The sequence below is a fragment of the Microcaecilia unicolor genome, chromosome 8 (assembly GCF_901765095.1).
Source record: "Microcaecilia unicolor chromosome 8, aMicUni1.1, whole genome shotgun sequence".
In the NCBI taxonomy this organism is placed as follows: Eukaryota; Metazoa; Chordata; class Amphibia; order Gymnophiona; family Siphonopidae; genus Microcaecilia; species Microcaecilia unicolor.
The window spans coordinates 91848662-91869568 of record NC_044038.1 but is presented as its reverse complement, the minus strand read 5'-3'; the positions used below and the strand labels follow the sequence as shown (position 1 = coordinate 91869568).

Below are 20907 nucleotides of genomic sequence, written 5' to 3'. Positions count from 1 at the left end.
TTCTGTAGCGGGAGGGGAGCAGAGAGATCATGTCACCTCTTTTCACTTGGAAAACAAACCAGCAAATCAGTATAATATCCAAAAAGATTTTAATGAGGATACCGTGTATGAAACAAATGCCCGACGCAGGCCGTGTTTCGCCCAACAATACGGCTGCGTCAGGGGCTATAATAAATAACAAACATATAAAATTAGAAACATATGAAATTATAAAACATAAAATTACATTAAAAAAAAAAAATAATAAATATACAGTGGGGGAAATAAGTATTTGATCCCTTGCTGATTTTGTAAGTTTGCCCACTGACAAAGACATGAGCAGCCCATAATTGAAGGGTAGGTTATTGGTAACAGTGAGAGATAGCACATCACAAATTAAATCCGGAAAATCACATTGTGGAAAGTATATGAATTTATTTGCATTCTGCAGAGGGAAATAAGTATTTGATCCCCCACCAACCAGTAAGAGATCTGGCCCCTACAGACCAGGTAGATGCTCCAAATCAACTCGTTACCTGCATGACAGACAGCTGTCGGCAATGGTCACCTGTATGAAAGACACCTGTCCACAGACTCAGTGAATCAGTCAGACTCTAACCTCTACAAAATGGCCAAGAGCAAGGAGCTGTCTAAGGATGTCAGGGACAAGATCATACACCTGCACAAGGCTGGAATGGGCTACAAAACCATCAGTAAGACGCTGGGCGAGAAGGAGACAACTGTTGGTGCCATAGTAAGAAAATGGAAGAAGTACAAAATGACTGTCAATCGACAAAGATCTGGGGCTCCACGCAAAATCTCACCTCGTGGGGTATCCTTGATCATGAGGAAGGTTAGAAATCAGCCTACAACTACAAGGGGGGAACTTGTCAATGATCTCAAGGCAGCTGGGACCGCTGTCACCACGAAAACCATTGGTAACACATTACGACATAACGGATTGCAATCCTGCAGTGCCCGCAAGGTCCCCCTGCTCCGGAAGGCACATGTGACGGCCCGTCTGAAGTTTGCCAGTGAACACCTGGATGATGCCGAGAGTGATTGGGAGAAGGTGCTGTGGTCAGATGAGACAAAAATTGAGCTCTTTGGCATGAACTCAACTCGCCGTGTTTGGAGGAAGAGAAATGCTGCCTATGACCCAAAGAACACCGTCCCCACTGTCAAGCATGGAGGTGGAAATGTTATGTTTTGGGGGTGTTTCTCTGCTAAGGGCACAGGACTACTTCACCGCATCAATGGGAGAATGGATGGGGCCATGTACCGTACAATTCTGAGTGACAACCTTCTTCCCTCCGCCAGGGCCTTAAAAATGGGTCGTGGCTGGGTCTTCCAGCACGACAATGACCCAAAACATACAGCCAAGGCAACAAAGGAGTGGCTCAGGAAGAAGCACATTAGGGTCATGGAGTGGCCTAGCCAGTCACCAGACCTTAATCCCATTGAAAACTTATGGAGGGAGCTGAAGCTGCGAGTTGCCAAGCGACAGCCCAGAACTCTTAATGATTTAGAGATGACCTGCAAAGAGGAGTGGACCAAAATTCCTCCTGACATGTGTGCAAACCTCATCATCAACTACAGAAGACGTCTGACCGCTGTGCTTGCCAACAAGGGTTTTGCCACCAAGTATTAGGTCTTGTTTGCCAGAGGGATTAAATACTTATTTCCCTCTGCAGAATGCAAATAAATTCATATACTTTCCACAATGTGATTTTCCGGATTTAATTTGTGATGTGCTATCTCTCACTGTTACCAATAACCTACCCTTCAATTATGGGCTGCTCATGTCTTTGTCAGTGGGCAAACTTACAAAATCAGCAAGGGATCAAATACTTATTTCCCCCACTGTATATATATAGATATATATATATATAAAATATAAAACATGAGAAGCAAATCGGGTAGGTGCTGCTCTCATGTTGGTCCAAGAGACACATCTGCTGCCCCGACATGAATATCTATTAGGTAATCCAACATATCCCCTTCAATATTTAGCGTCTAACAGGCAGCAGAATAAAATGGCGGGTGTGGGGATATTCTTTAAGCATGACCGTGCATGGGAGGTTCAAGCGGTTAAGACGGACCCTGGGGGCAGATTTGTCATTGTGGTGGTAACTTTTGAGGGGCAGGTGTATACTATAGTTAATGTTTACGCTCCAAATCAGTTCCAGGGGGAGTTTTTTTGAGTTCCTTAGCACTCATTTGGCAAAGTATGTGCAAGGGGAGTTGCTCTTGGGCGGTGATTTTAATGTGACCATGGATCCCGCGGCCGATAACTCTAAGGGGATGGCTGGATATGCACATTCAGACCGGGATAAGTTACTACAGTTTTTGAATCAGTGGGGGTTGGTGGACGTATGGCGAGTAATGCATGGGGCTGAACGGGATTATACTTGCTATTCGGCCCCACATGACACTTACTCGAGAATTGATATGTGGATGGGGAGTGCGGGAATAGTTCTTCAGACAGAGTCCACAGAGATTCATACACGCTCTTGGTCGGATCATGCCCCGATTACTATCATCTTGCGGGGTTTTCAAGTGCATAGGGGGGCAGAAATTGGTGGTTCCCAGATGGGTTATTAGATGATCCTGTTAATGTTAAGCAAATTGAGGGGGAACTTAGGGAATTTTTGCACTTTAATGATACACCGGAAATACAACCAGAGATTTTCTGGGAGAGTTTGAAGGTGGTGCTTCGTGGGAAGTTAATATCATTGCAATCACATATACATAAAGAATCCAGGGAGAAAGAAATAGAGCTCCGACAGACTGTACAGCAGTTAGAAATGTTGTTTAAACACCAACAAGCTAGTGCTAGTCAACAAGAAGAGCTGCATAGATCTAGAGTACAGTTACTAAATCTGGAGATCTCTATTAATAAGGAACAAATGCAACAAACCCAACAGGAACATTATGAATTCAATAATAAGGCTAGCAAACTTTTAGCATATAAATTGAAGCAATTGGCGGGTCGCAATGCTATTGGCAAGATTAGAGATGAAGAGGGGCAGAGCTGGGAGCATCTAGAGGATGTCCAATGAATATTTGTAAAATACTATCAGATGCTATATAAGCAGGAAGATCCTATGGTGGGAGAGGCTGTGCAGTGTCTTTTGGACAGGGTGGAGATGCCAAAGTTAAGCAGGGTGGAGCAAGACCGGCTTTCTGCACCCATAGAGCTTGAGAAGGTGGTCATGGCCATTAAGAGTTTACCTGGAGGGAAAGCACCGAGAGCAGATGGCTATAGCAATCGTTTTTATAAATATTATGGCTACATTTTGGCACCCCTTCTGCTTAGAGTATTTAATGCTATTCAATCGGATGCGGTTCTCCCCCGGTCTTGGAGGCTGGCAAGTGTGGTTCTGCTTCTTAAGCCGCATAAAGATCCACAAAGCTGCAGTTCATATCTCGCCCAATCTCCCTGTTAGGGACAGACTATAAAATTCTAACCACAATCCTGTCCGGTCGACAACAAGTAGTGTTACCCCGGTTAGTTCATGAGGACCAGGCGGGGTTCATAGCATATAGGCAAACTTTTGACAATACCAGGCGGGCGCAATACTTATTGGACAGAATTGAGAAGACGGGGCACCCAGCGGTCTTTCGCTAAACGCAGAGAAAGCATTTGATAGAGTGCTGTGGCTGTTCCTCTTTGAACTGATGCGGAGAATGGGTTTTAGTGGGCAGTTCTTTAGCTGGGTTACAGCTCTCTATCGACACCCACTCTCACAATTGCGGATTAATGGGGTTGATTCGGAGCCCTTTGAGTTGTTTAGGGGTACATGGCAGGGATGTGCTCTTTCTCCTCTGCTCTTCAAGTTAGCCATGGAACCCCTGGCAACCTTAATCCGCAATGATCCTGAGGTGCAAGGCATTAGAATAGGGAGGCAAGAAACTAAACTCATGCTCTATGCGGATGATGTTCTGCTCACATTGTCTCACCCTGGGACTTCCCTGCGGGTGGTGATGGAGACTCTTGAGAGTTATGGGGTGGCTGCGGGCCTTAAGATTAATCTCCAAAAGTCGGAGATTATGCCGATTCAAATTTCAGAGGGGTTGCAGGAAGAGCTACAAGCCCTTTTTCCTTTCAGATGGTCCCACAGGTATATTCGTTATTTGGGGGTTAACTTGACGCCGAAAACTGGGGATTTGTTTCGGGGAAAATTTTGCCCCTAAATTAAAGGAATTGCTTCAGGAGTTAGAGAGATGGGGGGGGGGGGGGGGGGGGTTGCAGATGTCATGGATGGGTAGAATAGCGGTGGTAAAAATGACCCTGACCCCAAAGTTGCTCTATCTTTTCATGGCACTGCCAGTCCATATTCCACATACCTTTTTTAATACATTTAAAAAAAAAATGTTTGCTTTCATCTGGCGTAAGAGACCACCCCGAGTGAATCGAAGGATCTTATATCAGCTTAGGAGGGATGGAGGAATGGGGGTGCCGAATTTTGAATTATACTATAGAGCGGCCCTGTTCCAGATGCTGGCCACAGTACAGAGAGGGCCGAATAAGCTATAGACTCATGCAGCACAATGGGGATTGAAAGGGGTGCCTATATGGGTGGTCCTGTGGCTTCCTCTACCGTTGTTGAGGGGACTTTTGTCAGATTTGAGTGGACAGATGGGGGTGGCTTTGGGAGAATGGGCATGCTGCAGAGCCGCTTGGTTCCCGGGACGCAGATATCATTTGACTACACCCATCGTGTATGCAACTGATTTTGTCCCCGGTAGAATGGAGAAAGTGTATGGGCAATGGTCGGCAGCGTCTGTACGTCTGTTGGGCCAGATTTGGGAGGATGGGAAATGCCACTCGTTTGACACTTTGAAAGATGAATTTGGGTTGGCAGACAGGGATGGATTTCATTATTTGCAGATTAAAGATTTTTTACAACGGAAAGCGAGGGAGGAACTATCCCTGTCTGTAACTGAGCTAGAATTGGCAATGAGAGCTGGGGAGCGGAGAGGGGGGGGATCTCCCGGATTTATAGAGCTTTGCTTCATAAGTCTCAGCCTCTTGAGAAATGTACACGTAATTGGGAGGCTCTACTCTCAACCTCCTACGAGCCTGCTACATGGAGAACAATCTTTAAAAGATTGCTGTCCTTCTCTGTGGCGACTCCCTTGGTGGAAAATGGGTACAAGATGCTGTATCAATGGTATATAACCCCTAGCAGACTGGCCTGCATTTTTAAAACAGGTGAGGCGCAATGTTGGCGCAAATGTGGGGCGGTAGGAACATTTTGGCATATTTGGTGGGAGTGCCCAGTGATACAGCAGTTCTGGCAAGACCTGCAGGCATGTTTGCGGGGAGGGCTGGGTACTGAAGTTACATTACACTCAGGCTTGTGCTTGTTGAATATCTTGAAGGAGGGTGGCCGTGCCTCCCATCATTGCCTTCTGTCCCATATAGTTACCGCAGCTAGAACATTAATTGCCAGACTGTGGAAGCAAACTGCGACACCTACGGTGGATCAGGTGTTAGCGAAGGTGGATTATTGCTGCTTAATGGATAAACTTACAGCCTTAAAGCGAGGGGGAAAGTTGAGGTTCATTAAAACATGGGCTCCGTATTTGGAATGGAGGGGTCTAGGTGTAATAGGGGCAAGAAGGGGCACTTCTAGGGATGTGCAAGGTTTAGAGATACCTGAACGGATTGGGGGGGAGGGGGGAGAGGGGGGAAAGAGGGTAACACTGCAGATGTCTGTAATTGTTGAATTTATGATGATGTTGTAAATTTGATTTCTGTGTTTTTTGAAAATGCTAATAAAAATAATAAAAAAAAAAAAAGAAAAAAAACGATGAGAAGGGATCTCCGAACCTTAGAAGAATGGTCGAGGGTCTGGCAGTTAAAATTTAATCAATCCACCTAATTAGGGGATATAAATGAAATACCGGAGTGATAAGGTAACTATAACACAATAGAACTCCAGTAGCTGTTTTTGAAATACAAAACACCCGTTTATTATATCTAAGTGCCCTCGCACATGACACTAATACCAATTAAAACTTCATTAATCCACCAATCATACACCACCCATTTAAACCCATGTTTTTTTAGAAAAAAACATAATAATCGATATAACTTTGCGTCATATACATAAATTGCAGTGAATATAACTGCAGTTCATAATGTCCACAAAAGTTACACTGAAAAAAAGTGTCTCTTTGTACAATGCTGGATGTACTGAACAATGTTCAAATCAGTTGGTTCATGGATCACTTATCAAGTGATACCGCACTTATCTCATGCTCTTCAGATGGTAAAGATATCGATGTGCCCTCTATCTTGTAAAAGGTCATCAAAGCGCAATCTTAATACAGCTACAAATCTTGAACATGCATTGCCAAATAACACCCATTATGTTCAATCATGGGCCAAGGGTGAGAGGTTACTGAATCCACCTCCTAGTCACTCGTGTTACTCCTGATCATTCGGTTCCTCAATGCTGGACCGCATTTTGTATCACTTCCTCAAGAGGAACCACCATTTAAATTGGAGGGATACCCGCTCAGGCATAGGTTAAGAACTGCACCACTGAAACTTACACGTTGAGATTCATGAGCCTGTACTTATATGTTTTTTTTTGACAGAGACCACTTACCAATTTTGTAGCCGCCCTCTGGACTGACTCCATCCTGCTTATATCTTTCTGTAGTGCAGTCTCCAGAAATGCACACAGTCCTCTAAATGGGGCCTCACCAGAAACTTACACAAGGGAATTATCACCTTTTCTTTGCTGCTAGTAATCCATCTCCTTATGCACTCAAGCATCCTTCTGTATTTGACCATCACCTTTTCTATCTGTTTGGCCATCTTAAGGTCATCAGACACAATCACCCCCAAGCCCCGCTCTTCTTTCATACACAGAAGCACTTCACCCCCTATATGGGAAAATTAGGTTCTTACCTTGGTAATTTTCTTTCCTTTAGTCCCAGCAGATGAATCCATTAACTGATGGGTTGTATCTGCCTACCAGCAGGTGGAGATAGAGAATACTGAAAAACCATAGTGCCCTCTTGGACGGCCTTCTGCCTTCAGTATTTGAAACTTCCAAAGCAGAGTGAATCCTCAAAGTAGAATAACATGAACTTTCCTCACAGCGAACAAACGCCCCAGAACAGGAGCAATAACCATACAAAGGAGGGATGATCTCAACCTCCTGTAACAGAACAGTATATAGAAATCCTGAAAATTGTTTTGCAACTCTTCCCGATGAGGGAACATATCTGCATGAGAGAACTGAACAAAAAACAGAGTCAGACAGGGAGGGATCATGGATTCATCTGCTGTGACTAAAGGAAAGAAAATTACCAAGGTAAGAACCTAATTTTCCCTTCCTTGTCATCAGCAGCAGATGAATCCATTAACTGATGGATGTACAAAAGCACTCTCTAGTTAGGGCGGGAACATGCAAGTCCGCGAGCAAGCATTTGCGCTCCAAAATGCGCGTCCCGCTTCGCTGCAACATCCAGCCTGTAATGCCGGACAAAAGATAGCTTAGAAGCCCAAATAGCCGCACTACAGATGAACGCGTCAGGTGGAGGTCGCCCTGACAGCAGATACGCAGAAAAAATGACTTCCTTAAGCCAACGGGCTATAGTGGCCTTAGACGCTGGAGACCCTCTTCGGGGACCTGATAACACAAAAAGGTGATCAGAAGTCCTGAAGGCATTTCACATCTTCAGATATTGCAACAGAGCCCTGCGGACATCCAAAAGATGCAACTGCCCAAAAGATTCCGGAAACGCCTCTCAAGGAGGGCAGATAAATGGGCTGGTTCAGGTGAAACGCTGAAACCACCTTAGGCAGGAAGGAAGGCACCATAAGTACCGTTACTCCGGACTCTGAGAATTGCAGAAAGGGGTCTCGACAGGACAGCGCCTGGAGCTCAGACACACATCTCGCCGAAGCTCACCTCAGCGGCTCGAAGCGCAAACACTGGAGCGCCTTCAACACCAGCCCCAGGTTCCAAGCCGGACACGGCAGCCGCACTGGCGGGCGGAGCCGGAGAGCCCCTCTTAGAAATCGGGCAACGTCCGGAAGAGCGGCCAGAGAACAGCCAGAGACCTTCCCTCAAAAGCATGCCAATGCTGCCATTTGCACTCGCAGGGAATTGTAGGCCAAGCCTTTTTGTAAACCATCCTGCAAAAAGTCCAGTATTGGCGAGACTGTAGCCCACATGGGTGTGATCACCTTTGAAACACACCATGCCTCAAACTGGCGCCAGATCCAAGCATAAGCAAAGGAGGTGGACCGCTTGCGGGCCTGCAAGAGAGTGGAGATGACTTTGTTACAATAGCCCTTGTCTCTCAATTGCGCCCTCTCAAGAGCCATGCCGTAAGACCAAAGCGGCAGGGATCCTCCATGGTCACCGGTCCCTGCATCAACAGGTTCGGCACCAGAGGCAAAGGTAGAGGGGCCTCCACCAGCATCCGCCAGAGGTCCGCGTACCACGGACGCCTGGGCCAATCCGGGGCAATGAGAATCACCACTCCTCAATGTAGCCGAATTCACAGGAGGACTCGCCCAATCAAGGGCCAAGGAGGGAACACATACAGGAGGTCCGAGGGCCAGGGTTGAGCCACAGCATCCAACCCCGCCGAGCGATGATCTCTCCACCTGCTGAAAAAGCGCGGGACTTTGGCATTGGCGCTTGACACTATTAGATCCGCTACGGGCATTCCCCATTTGGCACAGAGCTGAAGAAACACTTCATCTGCCAGTTCCCACTCCGCTGGGTCGATTTGATACCTGCTTAGGAAATCGGCTTGAACGTTGCTCTGACCTGCAATATGTGCTGCAGAAAGAAGCTGCTGGTGTAGCTCGGCCCAGTGGCAAATCTGAGCGGCCTCCGCGGCCAGCGCTCTGCACTGCATGCCGCCCTGGCGGTTTATGTAGGTCACCGCTGTTGTGTTTTCTGACAGCCAGCCCCTCCAGAGTCTTGTGAAAGGCCAGAAGATCCTGGAATATCGCTCTCAGTTCCAAGCGATTGATGGACCACCCCGTTTCCGCGGGTGTCCACAGACCCTGGGCATAGCTTCCCTGGCAATGTGCTCCCCAGCCGACCAGGCTGGAATCAGTTATCACCAGGCACCAAGAGGGAAGCGCCAGCGGCATTCCTCACCGCAGTATGCTGTCGGAGAGCCACCACTCCATACTGAGCCGGGCCGCAGGGAGCCACATTAGTCTGCGTTGATAATCCTGGGACACTGGAGACCAACGTTGAAGCAGGGCAATCTGCAGCGGTCTCAAGTACGCTCTCGCCCATGGCACTACCTCGAAAGTGGCCATCATCAACCCCAACAGCTGGACAAAGTCCCAAACTCACGGGCGAGGCATCTGCAGGAGCAGACGGACCTGATTCTGAAGCTTGCACCGCCTTTGGTCGGGGAGAAAGACAAACCCTGAGGCCGTGTCGAACCGGACCCCCAAATATTCGAGAGACAGAGGGGGTCAGGCAACATTTGGGTATACTGACGACCCAGCCTACAGACTGCAGTACTGAGACCACTCTGGCTGTGGCCAGATGACTTTCGTCTGCCGAATCTGCTCCGATGAGCCAGTCGTCGAGGTACGGGTGAACCATGATACCCTCTCGCCTAAGAAAGCCAGCTACTACCACCATTACCTTGGAAAAAGTTGCGGGGAGCTGTGGCGAGGCCAAAAGGCAAGGCCCGAAACTGGAAATGTTTTCCCAACACCGCAAACTGGAGAAACTGTTGATGTGGGGGCCAAATAGGAATGTGCAAGTAAGCTTCTTTTAGGTCCAGAGACGATGCTGCACTCTTAGTGCCTCGTTGACTGACCTTAAGTCAAGGATCGGTCACAAAGACCCGCCTTTTCGAAGGCACCACAAAGTAAATGGAGTAGCGACCGCAGCCGCGTTCGGCGGAAGGCACAGGGATCACCACTCCGAGGTGCAACAAGACTTGTAAGGTCTCCACTATCACCGCCCGTTTGACGGCAGTACCGTATCGGGACTCCACAAACACGTCTCTCACCGAGGCGCTGAATTCCAATCGGTAACCTTCTCTGATCAGGTCCAAGACTCACTGACCTGAGGTAATCTTGGTCCACTCCTCGAAAAAGAGGGAAAGGCGTCCTCCTAACGCAGGAATCAAGGAATGGACCGGCGCTATGTCATTGAGGGGGCCGCCCCTGAACTCCAGGCCTTGAACTGGCCGCTGCGGAACGCTTGTCCGAGTGAAAGGAGTTCCTCTGCTGAAATCGGGCCTGTTGAGAAAACCCAGCAGAGTGCCCCGGGCGATACCTGCGTGCTTCACGGAAGCGATGTCTGGAAGAGGAGGGCCACACAGAACCCTTGGAAGAACGCCTCAGTCTATCCTCGGGTAACCGCTGGAGCTTAGGGTCCCCCAGGTCTTTAACAATTTTTTCCAGCTCCTCTCCAAACAACAAGCGGACCCGAAAGGGTAGCTTCACCAGCCTATGCTTAGAGGCCATGTCAGCCACCCAATGCCGAAGCCATAGATGGCGGCGGGCAGCAACCGCCACAGACATCTGTTTAGCCGAAGCTCTGACCAGATCATAAAGGGCATCAGCCAAAAATGACAGGGCCAACTCCATCCGCAGTGCAACCTCAGCGAGGGACTCCGCACCATCCAAGGGCTGCTCCACTGCCTGTTGTAACCAGGATAGGCAAGCCCGGGCAGTATAGGAACTGCAAATAGACGCCCTTAAGACGAGGCCCAATATTTCAAAAGGCCGTTTCAACACGGATTCAAGCCGCCGGTCCTGCATGTCTTTCAGGGCAACCCCTCCCTCTACGGGGAGGGTGGTCCTCTTAGTCACCGCCGTGACCAAAGCGTCCACTTTAGGCACCCCAAAGGGGCCAAGTGCTCCTCACTTAGAGGGTAAAGCTGACCCATAGCCCTGGCCACTTTCAAAGGCCCATCGGGTTCAGACCATTGAGCTGTAATAAGCTCTTGGATGGAGTCATGCACAGGAAAGGCTCGAGCAGGCTTCTTAGTACTTGCCATCCTAGGATTACCAGAGGAAGCCTCGCCCTTGGCAGTATCATCAATCAAGGGGGCCTGCAAGGCGTCAGAAATTAGCGCTGGCAGCTCGTCATGGTGGAAAATCCTCTCCGCATTGGGATCATCCAGATCTGGTGGCAAACCAGCACCTTCCTCTGGCTCATCAGACCATGAGGCCCTGCCAAAACCCTCAGAATCCCCAAAGTCCGACCACGGGGGTGGGGTGGGGTGGGGTGGGGGGTGGAAGGGAAGTGCGCTACTCTCCGACGGGGAATGTACCCTTCTATGTTTAGCGTCCTTCCAACGCTCAGGGGAAGTAGCCAGTTCCGGGCCATCAACACCCGGGGGGAAACCAGGTAGCAGCGCAGTGTCAGACACCTGCGGCAGAGCTCTTTTCAGCATGAAGGCATTATGCATTAAAAGCACAAACTCAGGGGAGAAAAACTCACCCTGACCCTCCGTCTCCAAATTAGGAGTAACGGGAATAGGAGCTCCTCTGGTAGTCTCTAACCGAGGCGTCCCCCTGCACTCAGACTCCTCCGCAACAGCGAGGGTCGAGACATGCTTCCAAAATGGCGCCCGCTGCCAGCTCCATTCAGCGGGAATGTCAGGTTCTCAGGTTCAGAGCATGCGGGGACAGGCTCTGGAGCAAACGTGAGCCCTTGGGCTACAGACGAGGAGCGACAGCAGCAGGCAAAACCCACCAACCAACACTGGGCTAGCACACCGGCAAAGGCAAGGACTGCAGGCGCCGCCCAGCGAGCCGGAACACAGGGACTGGAACCCCCTGGACTGGAGGACACACGACTGTTCCGCACCGGACTGGAACACACCGGACCGGAGTACACCGGACTGGAACACACCGGGCTGAAACACCCTGGACCGGAACACACTGGACTGGAACACACCGGGCTGAAACACCCTGGACCGGAACACACTGGACTGGAGTACACCGGACTGGTCCGCACTGGACTGCAACACACTGGACCGGAACACACTGGACTGGTCCGCACCGCTTCACCTGCACTTAGCCACTGTCCCCCAGGAGTTGAGCCCCTGGGTTCAAGCGGCCAGCAGGACTTACCGGATACAGGATAACACAGGGGCTGGGATACTAGAACAAGCTTGACAGGAATGGGACTAGGGCTGAGGGGCCACCTCAGACCCTGGAATACCACGCAAGCTTGCACAAACCAGGAACACAGGGCCAACAATAGACTAAAGTGCTCCCAAGCACCAAAAGGAAAGGCAGGGAAGCCCCCAGGGGAAAGCAGGGAAACCCAGCCATACAGAAGTGTTCCTATAGCGTAACCAGACTGAAGTGCTCCTAAGCACCTAACCACAGAAGCGCTCCTAAGCACTACACTAACAGCAGTGCCCCTAAGCACTACACTAACAGCAGTGCCCCTAAGCACTAAACTAATCAGGAGTGTTCCTAAGCACTCCACCAAGAACAGTGCACCTAAGCACTAAACTAATCAGGAGCACTCCACTAACAGAAGTGCTTCTAACAGCACCAAAATCAGAAGTACTTCTAACAGCAAAACAGAAGTGCTTCTAACAGCACCAAAAGAGAAAGCAGAGGAGCCACAAGTAAAAAGCAGGGAAACTAAACACATAACTCAAAAGTGCACACTGCACCCACACTAACCTGGACCTAAAGCAAAACGTTGCAAAGGCAAAGGCAGCAAGTTCCCAGTTGGCTAATAAGCTCATCACAGCTGAGCTCAGCTGCAACAATCACAAGGCAGCTACGGGTGAGGCTAGCTGTCAAACTTCCACCCAAGACTGGAAAGCTAAAATATCTGGACCGGAATGAAAAGAGTCTGGAAAATCTATGGCAGCCACCGGTTCTGGCCACCAGAGGGCAAGAGGAGCACAGCCCAAGGGGGGGGAAAAGTCACGAACGTGACAGGGAAGAATCATCGCTCGCCATGCTCGTACTAGCTCTAGCGTCTAAAGAGCACGTCTTACAGAGCCCCGCTGCTGATCTGCATTTACCACAATGGGAGCAGCGTTTAACTGCCTCAGCAGCCATCATCCGACCGGACGGAATTATATAAGTAAAATGGCGGCTTCGCACCAAAACTTACCCCATTCGGAACGGCGTCCGCAGGACCTCCCCGGAGGAGCTGGGCACCACTCTCACCTCAAAAGACCGAGTCAAATGAGCTCCGGTCAAGCTGCACACTGAAAATAGCTTCAGAATAATTACGCAGAATCAATGCGTACTCCGTTTTTTTTTTTTTGGGGTTTTTTTTTTTTTTTACGCTGTGAGGTAAGTTGGAGGCAGGCAGCAACAGAGGTACTCCGGTAGGCAGGGGGATGGGTAAGGCAGGGAAATGGTGAACCTATATGCCTTCAAGTGGGCACCACCAGCCACAACACCCCAGCTTCAACTGGCAAAGCACAGGAGACACCCCAGGCAGAATTTTTCCAGGAGCTGATCAAGCTACGTCCACACCTGCTGGGAGATAGAGAAATACTGAAGGCAGATGGAGCTAGCCGTCCAAGAGGGCACTACGGTTTTTCAGTGTTCTCTATCTCCACCTGCTGGTAGGCGGATACAACCCATCAGTAATGGATTCATCTGCTGCTGATGACAAGAAATGTTCCTTGCCCTTGGATTCTTGTAACCCAAGTGCATGACCCTGCATTTCTTAGCATTAAATCTTAGTTGCCAATTATTGGACCAAGTTTCACTAGATCCTTCCTCATGTCATCCACACCCTCTGGGGTGTCCACCCTATTATAGAGTTTGGTATCATCCGCAAAGAGACAAACCTTACCAAACAATCCTTCCACAATACCACTCACAAAGACGTTAAAAAGAGCCGGCCCAAGGACCAATCTCTGTGGTACACCACTGATAGCATCCCTTTCCTTAGAGTAAACTCCATTTACCACTACCCTCTGTCTCCCCTCCCCTTAACCAGTTTTTAACCAAGTCACTTTAGGTACCATACCGAGGGCACTCAGTTTATTAATCAGTCGCCTGTGCAGAACCGTGTCAAAGGCTTTGCTAAAATCTAAGTACACCACATCTAGCACCCCTCCCACATCCAATTGTTTGGTCACCCAGTCAAATAAATCAATCAGATCTGTCCTGACATGACCTGCCTCTAATGAAGCCATGCTGCCTCGGGTCCTGCAGGCCATTCAATTCAAGAAACCTCACGATCCTCTGCTTTAGAAGCGTTTCCATTAGTTTACTCACCACTGAGGTCACACTAACAGGTCTGTAATTCCCAACCTCCTCCTTACTTCCACTCTTGTGCAGAGGGACCACATCTGCCCTTCTGCATTCCTCCGGGACCACTCTAGACTCTAAGGAAGCATTGAAAAGGTCAGACAGTGGAGCCGCCAGAACACCTCCGAGTTTCTTGAATACCCTTGGATGTACCCCATCAGACCCCATTGCTTTGTCTACTTTTAGTTTAGCTAGCTCCTCACAAACACAGTCTTAAGAATTGGTCCTGGCCTGCCATACATCCATCTCCATTAGCACTTGCTTTCTGCGGTCCTACTCCTGGCCTTTCATCTGTGAACACAGAAGTAATTGTTAAGCATTTTAGCTTTATCGTTTTCTACATATTCCTCCCCCTCAGCTTTGAGCCTCACAATGCTATTATGGCACTTCCTCTTGTCACTTATCTATCTGAAAAGTGTCTTGTCCCCCAATTTTACCATGTTGGCTATCTTTTCTTCCATTTGCCTCTTTGCTTTCCTGACAGCTTTTCCAACTTCTCTTAGTTTTTCCAGATATTTTCGTCCGTCTTCCTCTTTCTGAGCCCTTTTGTAATGTATGAAGGCTAATCCTCTTTTCATTACTTTTTCAACTACTACATCTAAAGCTTTAAACTCACTGAATCTTCTAGACAAAGTAACAGTTGCATAAAAAGTGCTTTCCAAGTTACATATTTGAAACACAAGGACTCTGCCAGCTCAATGTTTAGGTACCAAAGAAATAAAGAAAAATGAAGTCAGATAAAGACCAAATGGCCCTATCCAGTCTGCTCATCCATGCCATCTACTATCCCTTCCTCTCCCTTAGAGATCTTACGTACCTGTCCCAAGCTTTCTTGAATTCAGATACAGGTTTCATCTCCACCTCCTCCACAGAGAGGTCGTTCCACAAATTCACCACCCATTCAGTGAAGAAGTATTTCCTCCAGTTACTCCGGAGTCTGCCCACTTTCACATTTACCCTATGCCCTTTCATTCCAGAGTTTCCTTTCAACTGAAACACTCGCCCATTACTGAAGAACCAGACTGAAAACCTGTTCCATTTAAAAGCATATGTAAGTCCTTTGGATGGTTTCCTTACTGCCACAAAGATGTCTTGAATTGAACGTGGCAAGTCTGAGCTGTATCAAGCTTCTTCTTTATTTCTATTCCATGAGAGTCAGGTATATGAGGATGGCAATCAGAAAGGCATCACCATCCTGTGTTAATGTTGAAATGAATGGTAATCTGAACAGAGGAAGAATAGAGTCTTGAAAAGAGAAAAACAGTTCAGACATGGCTAATATGATGCTACAAGAATCATTGTGCTGGGTCTCAAAACATTTGCAGAGTCTTGACTAAAACTGGATGGTGGCTCTGTAAGAAGAAGGGGCCAAACCCAATCAATGTTTAAGAAATCCTGTGTCAGATTTAGCGCCAAGTGTACTGAACAACACAGTTCGGGAAGCCTTGCATTGTCACTGCTGGCGAAAAATTTATCTTAATCTGCAAATTGGTTTTGGATTCCTGGGATGGAAGTGGGATGGAATGCAATGTGATTGAAGATCAAAGTCCTAGATGTGATTTGACTCTTCACATAGTCAAAGGGATCCCACACCACCTTGTTTCTGGAACTAAAACACTGACACGTGATTGTCCATCTGGATTAGCACTGACTGACCCTGGAACAGATGAACAAACACTTGATGGAAGTAATATTACACTGCTCACAATTCTAGGTAGTTGAGCTGACAGTCTCTTGTTTATGACCAAGCTATCCAAATAAGTGAAGGGCCAAGGAGTGCTCACCAGTCCATATTAGAAAAATCTGATACAAATCTGCAATGATGTTGAGGCACAAAGGGAATACCATTGACCATTGGTCTTCGAAGTCCACTATTTTGAAGTGGCATAGATGGATGAATTTTGTAGAATAAGGGTAGAGTCTGTTCATGACACTCCTCTCATTTTGATGGGAGCAAAGGGGACTACAGGTTCCTGTAGACAGGTCCTGGCTGTGACACACAGCGAGCACTGAATTTTGTAAATGGTCTATCAGCTTTTGCATCTTGTCGAGGGGAGAAAAGCTTATGCCTGTTCTGTGTCTAGAAGAGCTCATATGAATGAAGTTTTATGTGCTGGCTAAATGGCTGATTTTTCAGAATGGATGAGAAACCTGAGGGACAGAGGTAGACTGAAAGGCGTTCCCCAGCAAGATGGCTAGGTATAGCAATGAAGCTACTAAAAGCCTGTCACTGGGGTACAGAAACACCAGATGTGCATACCTAATTCAATCCTTGTTGGCCAAGCAATATATTCCCCATTCATACAGACTACAGTATAGATAATATCCCATAAATTCTTCACCACAGTCTCACACATGCTTAGGCTAAGGACAATTGAGTTTCCTGATACCTGCTCTTCTCCAATATCAATCTCACAAAAAAGAATGGCCACAAAAACACGGCCTGCCTACTACAGCAACAAAGACTAGATGACAAAGCGCAAGTGCTCCCAGAGATCAAGCCTCTCATTTAAAGGCAGGGAAGGAGATTATGTTCCTCTTTTAATTATGCCACAGACCAGAGACAAGCTTCATATGTTTGAACATCACGCAGTGACCAGCAGGGTATGGAGCAACTAAAGACATTTAAAAAAAAGATTCCATGATCCACACAAGAACTTGGCAAGAATTGTCTCATGAATCTGAATAGCACTGTGTTTAACAGTAGAGCTATAAAATAAATCTTAAGGTTATCACATAAAACATGGGAAAATGGATCTCACCTTCAAGAGGTCTGAGGGCTGAACGTAAGCGACTTTTGAACACCATCTGGTCATCTTGGAAACCATAAAATTCTTCCTGTGGGAGAAATGCAGGCTGTTTACTACTAGTGAACATAGGACAGTATCATAATATCAATATACATGGGAAAGCTATTGCAATATATTACCATCTGATATCAAGGAGTACTTAAAGTTAACTAAGTATTCTGTAAAATAGTAGCAACAAGAGATTTTAGCGTCCAACTCTTATTCAAGGAGATATGTTGGTATGAACGATAAAAGAGGAGGATATATGCAAAAGTGGATTTGATAAAAATGTAGTTGCGCTTAAACTGGAAAACCAGCCTATATGATTTTTATTAATAATTACACTAATATATATCTTGTATCTTCAGGATTGAATTACAGTAAAGCAAATTTACTCACCTGTAGCAGCAGGTGTTCTCGGAGGACAGCATGACAAGGATTCTCACAAATGGGTGATGTCCCCCAATGAAGCCCCAGCGCAGATGCTACCCAGTGTTCCCAGTAATGAAGAAGTTTTTGGTAGGCCTGAATCATGCACGTCCAAGTGCTTTTCCCACCTTCCTGAGTCACGCAGGATCCACAGTTGGATCAAAAAGCATAAGGAATGCAACTCCTTAGTGGAGGTGGAAGGGATTGTCCTGCTGTCCTCGGAGAACACCTGCTACAAGTGAGTAACTTCGCCTTCACCAAGGACAAGCAGGACATAGAATCTCACATGGGAATTTGAACATGTATACCTTGGAGGAAAGGAGAAACAGGGGTGATATGATAGAGACGTTCAAATATTTGAAAGGTATTAATCCGCAAATGAACCTTTTACGGAGACGGGAAGGCGGTAGAACTAGAGGACATGAATTGAGGTTGAAGGGGAGCTGACTCAGGACTAATGTCAGGAAGTATTTTTTTCATGGCGAGGGTGGTGGATATGTGGAATGCCCTCCTGCGGGAGGTGGTGGAGATGAAAACGGTAATGGAATTCAAACATGCGTGGGATAAACACAAAGGAATCCTGTTTAGAAGGAATGGTTCCGTGGAATCTTAGCGGAGTTTGGGTGGTGATGCCGGTAATTGAAAACAAAACAGGAGCTGGGCAGACTTCTACGGTCTACGCCCTGATCGTGACTGAATAGATAGGGATGGGCTGGAGTGTAAATTTTAAGGGGCTTTGATGTTAGCTTCAGAACTTAGTACAAGAACAGTACTGGGCAGACTTCTACGGTCTGTGCCCTGAGAAACGCAAGGACAAATCAAACTCAGGTATACATATAAAGTATCACATACCATGTAAAATGCGATTGGATGGGCCGTACAGGTCTTTATCTGCAGTCATTTACTATATGTTACTAGCTACCAGGCTCACCAAAAACAGCAAAGGGGTCTTGCAACAGAGAATCTCACAAGTGGGAATCCCTAGCTACCAGGCTCACCAAAACAACAAACAAGGGGGACTTGCAACAGCAAGGCCAACTATAAAATCAATCAACCTGAACTTATACACAGCTTTGTTGTGAAGGTGCAGCCTGGAACAGAATAAAAATAGGCTTAGGAGGGTGGGGTTGGATTCTAGACTCCAAACAAATTCTGCAGAACTGTCTGACTAAACCGGCTATTAAAATGGGTATTCTGTTCAAGACGGTAATGAGATGTGAATGTGTGGACTGAAGACCACATTGCAGCTCTGCAAATCTCTTCTATGGAGGCCGACCTCAAGTGGGCTACTAACACAGCCATGGCTCTGGCATTGTAAAATAAACACCACACTAGGGGAAAAGATAAGTTAACTTAGAAACCCCGTATACTACAATACAAACGTACTCTCTGATTATATCAATAGATTGTTTTAATACCATATGTATTACATGCATATATAGCACGTAAAAGTAAAAATGAAAAACGCCTGAAGTCTCAGGAACTCACTCATTCAACCCTTCCACTTCACCACTCAGCCATACTCTAACAATATGCAATATACAATATATGGAAATCACAGTTATACCCAATATCTCCCAAACACCCCTACTACATTATAGAAATTTTCCAAATGATTTGCATATGTCCAATACGGTCCCGTTATTTAAAATCCAGGGTAAATACCCCTGCTCAGAGGAAAAATCCCCATTTCAATACAGTCTCTGTAGAGTATATTTGTTCGGTAATAATACCAGCAAATGGAGAATGCAGATCTCAAACCAAGATAAATCCTTTGGTCAATTAAATATCCTCCTATAATGGCTCAATGGTTCAACGCGGCTTGAAGAGGGCTTCCATATGACTTCACCAAACACTCAGCATTTGATTTCTTCATAGCTCCTCTTTAGCTCTTCGATGCAAGACCTCATTTCGTACTACCCTTCCTCAGGAGGAACAATTCCCAAAACCTTTGGGATTATCAGTCCATAGTAGGACCCACTAACGATCGCCTCAGATACTATGGACTGATAATCCCAAAGGTTTTGGGAATTGTTCCTCCTAAGGAAAGCAAATTAGCAGGTAAGGCCTAATTTCTCCTTCCTTAGCGTCCTTCCGGACCGGCCCAGTGACTGACTGATGGGAAGTAACAGAGCAGTGAAATTTATTTATTTATTTATTTGTTACTTATATCCCACATTTTCCCACACATGCAGGCGCAATGTGGCTTACAGAGAATTACATAAGAGTACAATCTTAACAGCTTAGGCAAGCATAAAGAGGTAAATAGGAGGGAAGAAACTAACAAAGTGAACTAAATAGGGTTGGGTACAAGGGATACTTTAATCAACATGGTAAGATGAGGGGTAAGTCTTAGCAAAGAGGAATGTCTTTAATAACTTCTTAAAAAGGGCATGGTCCTCTTGAATTTTAAGGTGACGAGGTAACGTATTCCAGTATTTGGGACTCCAATAACAGAAAGACGAGGCGAAGATTTTCTTATACTTGACTCCCTTACAATTAGGAAAATGGAGGTGGAGATAGGACCTTGCAGCAGGGTTGGCATTTCTGGGCGGAAGGTCAATCAAGGGAACCATGTATTCCGGGGCAGCCCCATAGATGATTTTATGTGTTAGAGAGCAGATCTTAAAAGCAATGCGCTCCTGTACAGGCAGCCAATGAAGTTTAAAGTGCAAGGGGTCTGCGTGTGCAAAACGCCGTTCGTTTAAGATGAGCCTCGCCGCTGTGTTCTGAGCCGTTTGGAAAGTTTTCAATAAGGAGACCTGGCAACCCACATAAATACCGCTACAATAATCCAGGTGGGATAAGACGAGCCAATGGACAAGGGTACGAAACAAGTCTCTGGAAAGGAGGAATCTGATACGTCGAAGCCTCCACATGGCCTGGAACATTTTTTTGGATACCAAGTGTACTTGATCAACCAGCTGGAGATGTGAATCTAGATGAACTCCTAAAAGTCTCAGGCTGTTGGCAATCGGGAGGGCGGAGCCCAGAACTGGAAGCATTGTGTCAGTTACATGAGCGTGCGTGGACGAGAGGATGAGGCAATGAGTTTTTTCTCTGTTTAGCCTGAAGCGGAACACCCTGGCCCATTGTTCTAAAGTGGAGAAACAGGCATCTATGAGGTTGGCAACTTCTGATATTGTTGATTGAAAAGGGATGTAGACTGTAATATCATCCGCATAGATGAAAGGGTTGAGGTCCAGATTTGCAAGTGCTTTGGCTAGAGGCATCATCATTATATTGAATAGGGTAGGTGAGAGGGGAGAGCCCTGAGGGACTCCACAGGAAGCATTCCACGGTTCAGAAGTGTGGGAATTCACCATGACTTGATAGGACCTAGAAGTCAAGAAACCCTTGAACCAACACAAAACTGGTCCTCCTATGCCAAAAGAATCCAGTAGATGGAGCAGGAGTTCATGATCCACCATATCAAAAGCACTA

At 46.9% G+C, this 20907-nt stretch overlaps 1 protein-coding gene across 1 annotated transcript in view; it reads right to left on the bottom strand.

Moving 5' to 3' along the window:
• The window catches only part of KMT2B (lysine methyltransferase 2B), an 880409-nt gene that overhangs the window by 776342 nt on the left and 83160 nt on the right, over positions 1-20907 (bottom strand). Inside the window, 1 exon segment of the mRNA XM_030212457.1 lies at positions 17008-17083. Within this exon segment, the coding sequence (XP_030068317.1) occupies positions 17008-17053 (46 nt within the window). The 5' untranslated portion in view covers positions 17054-17083.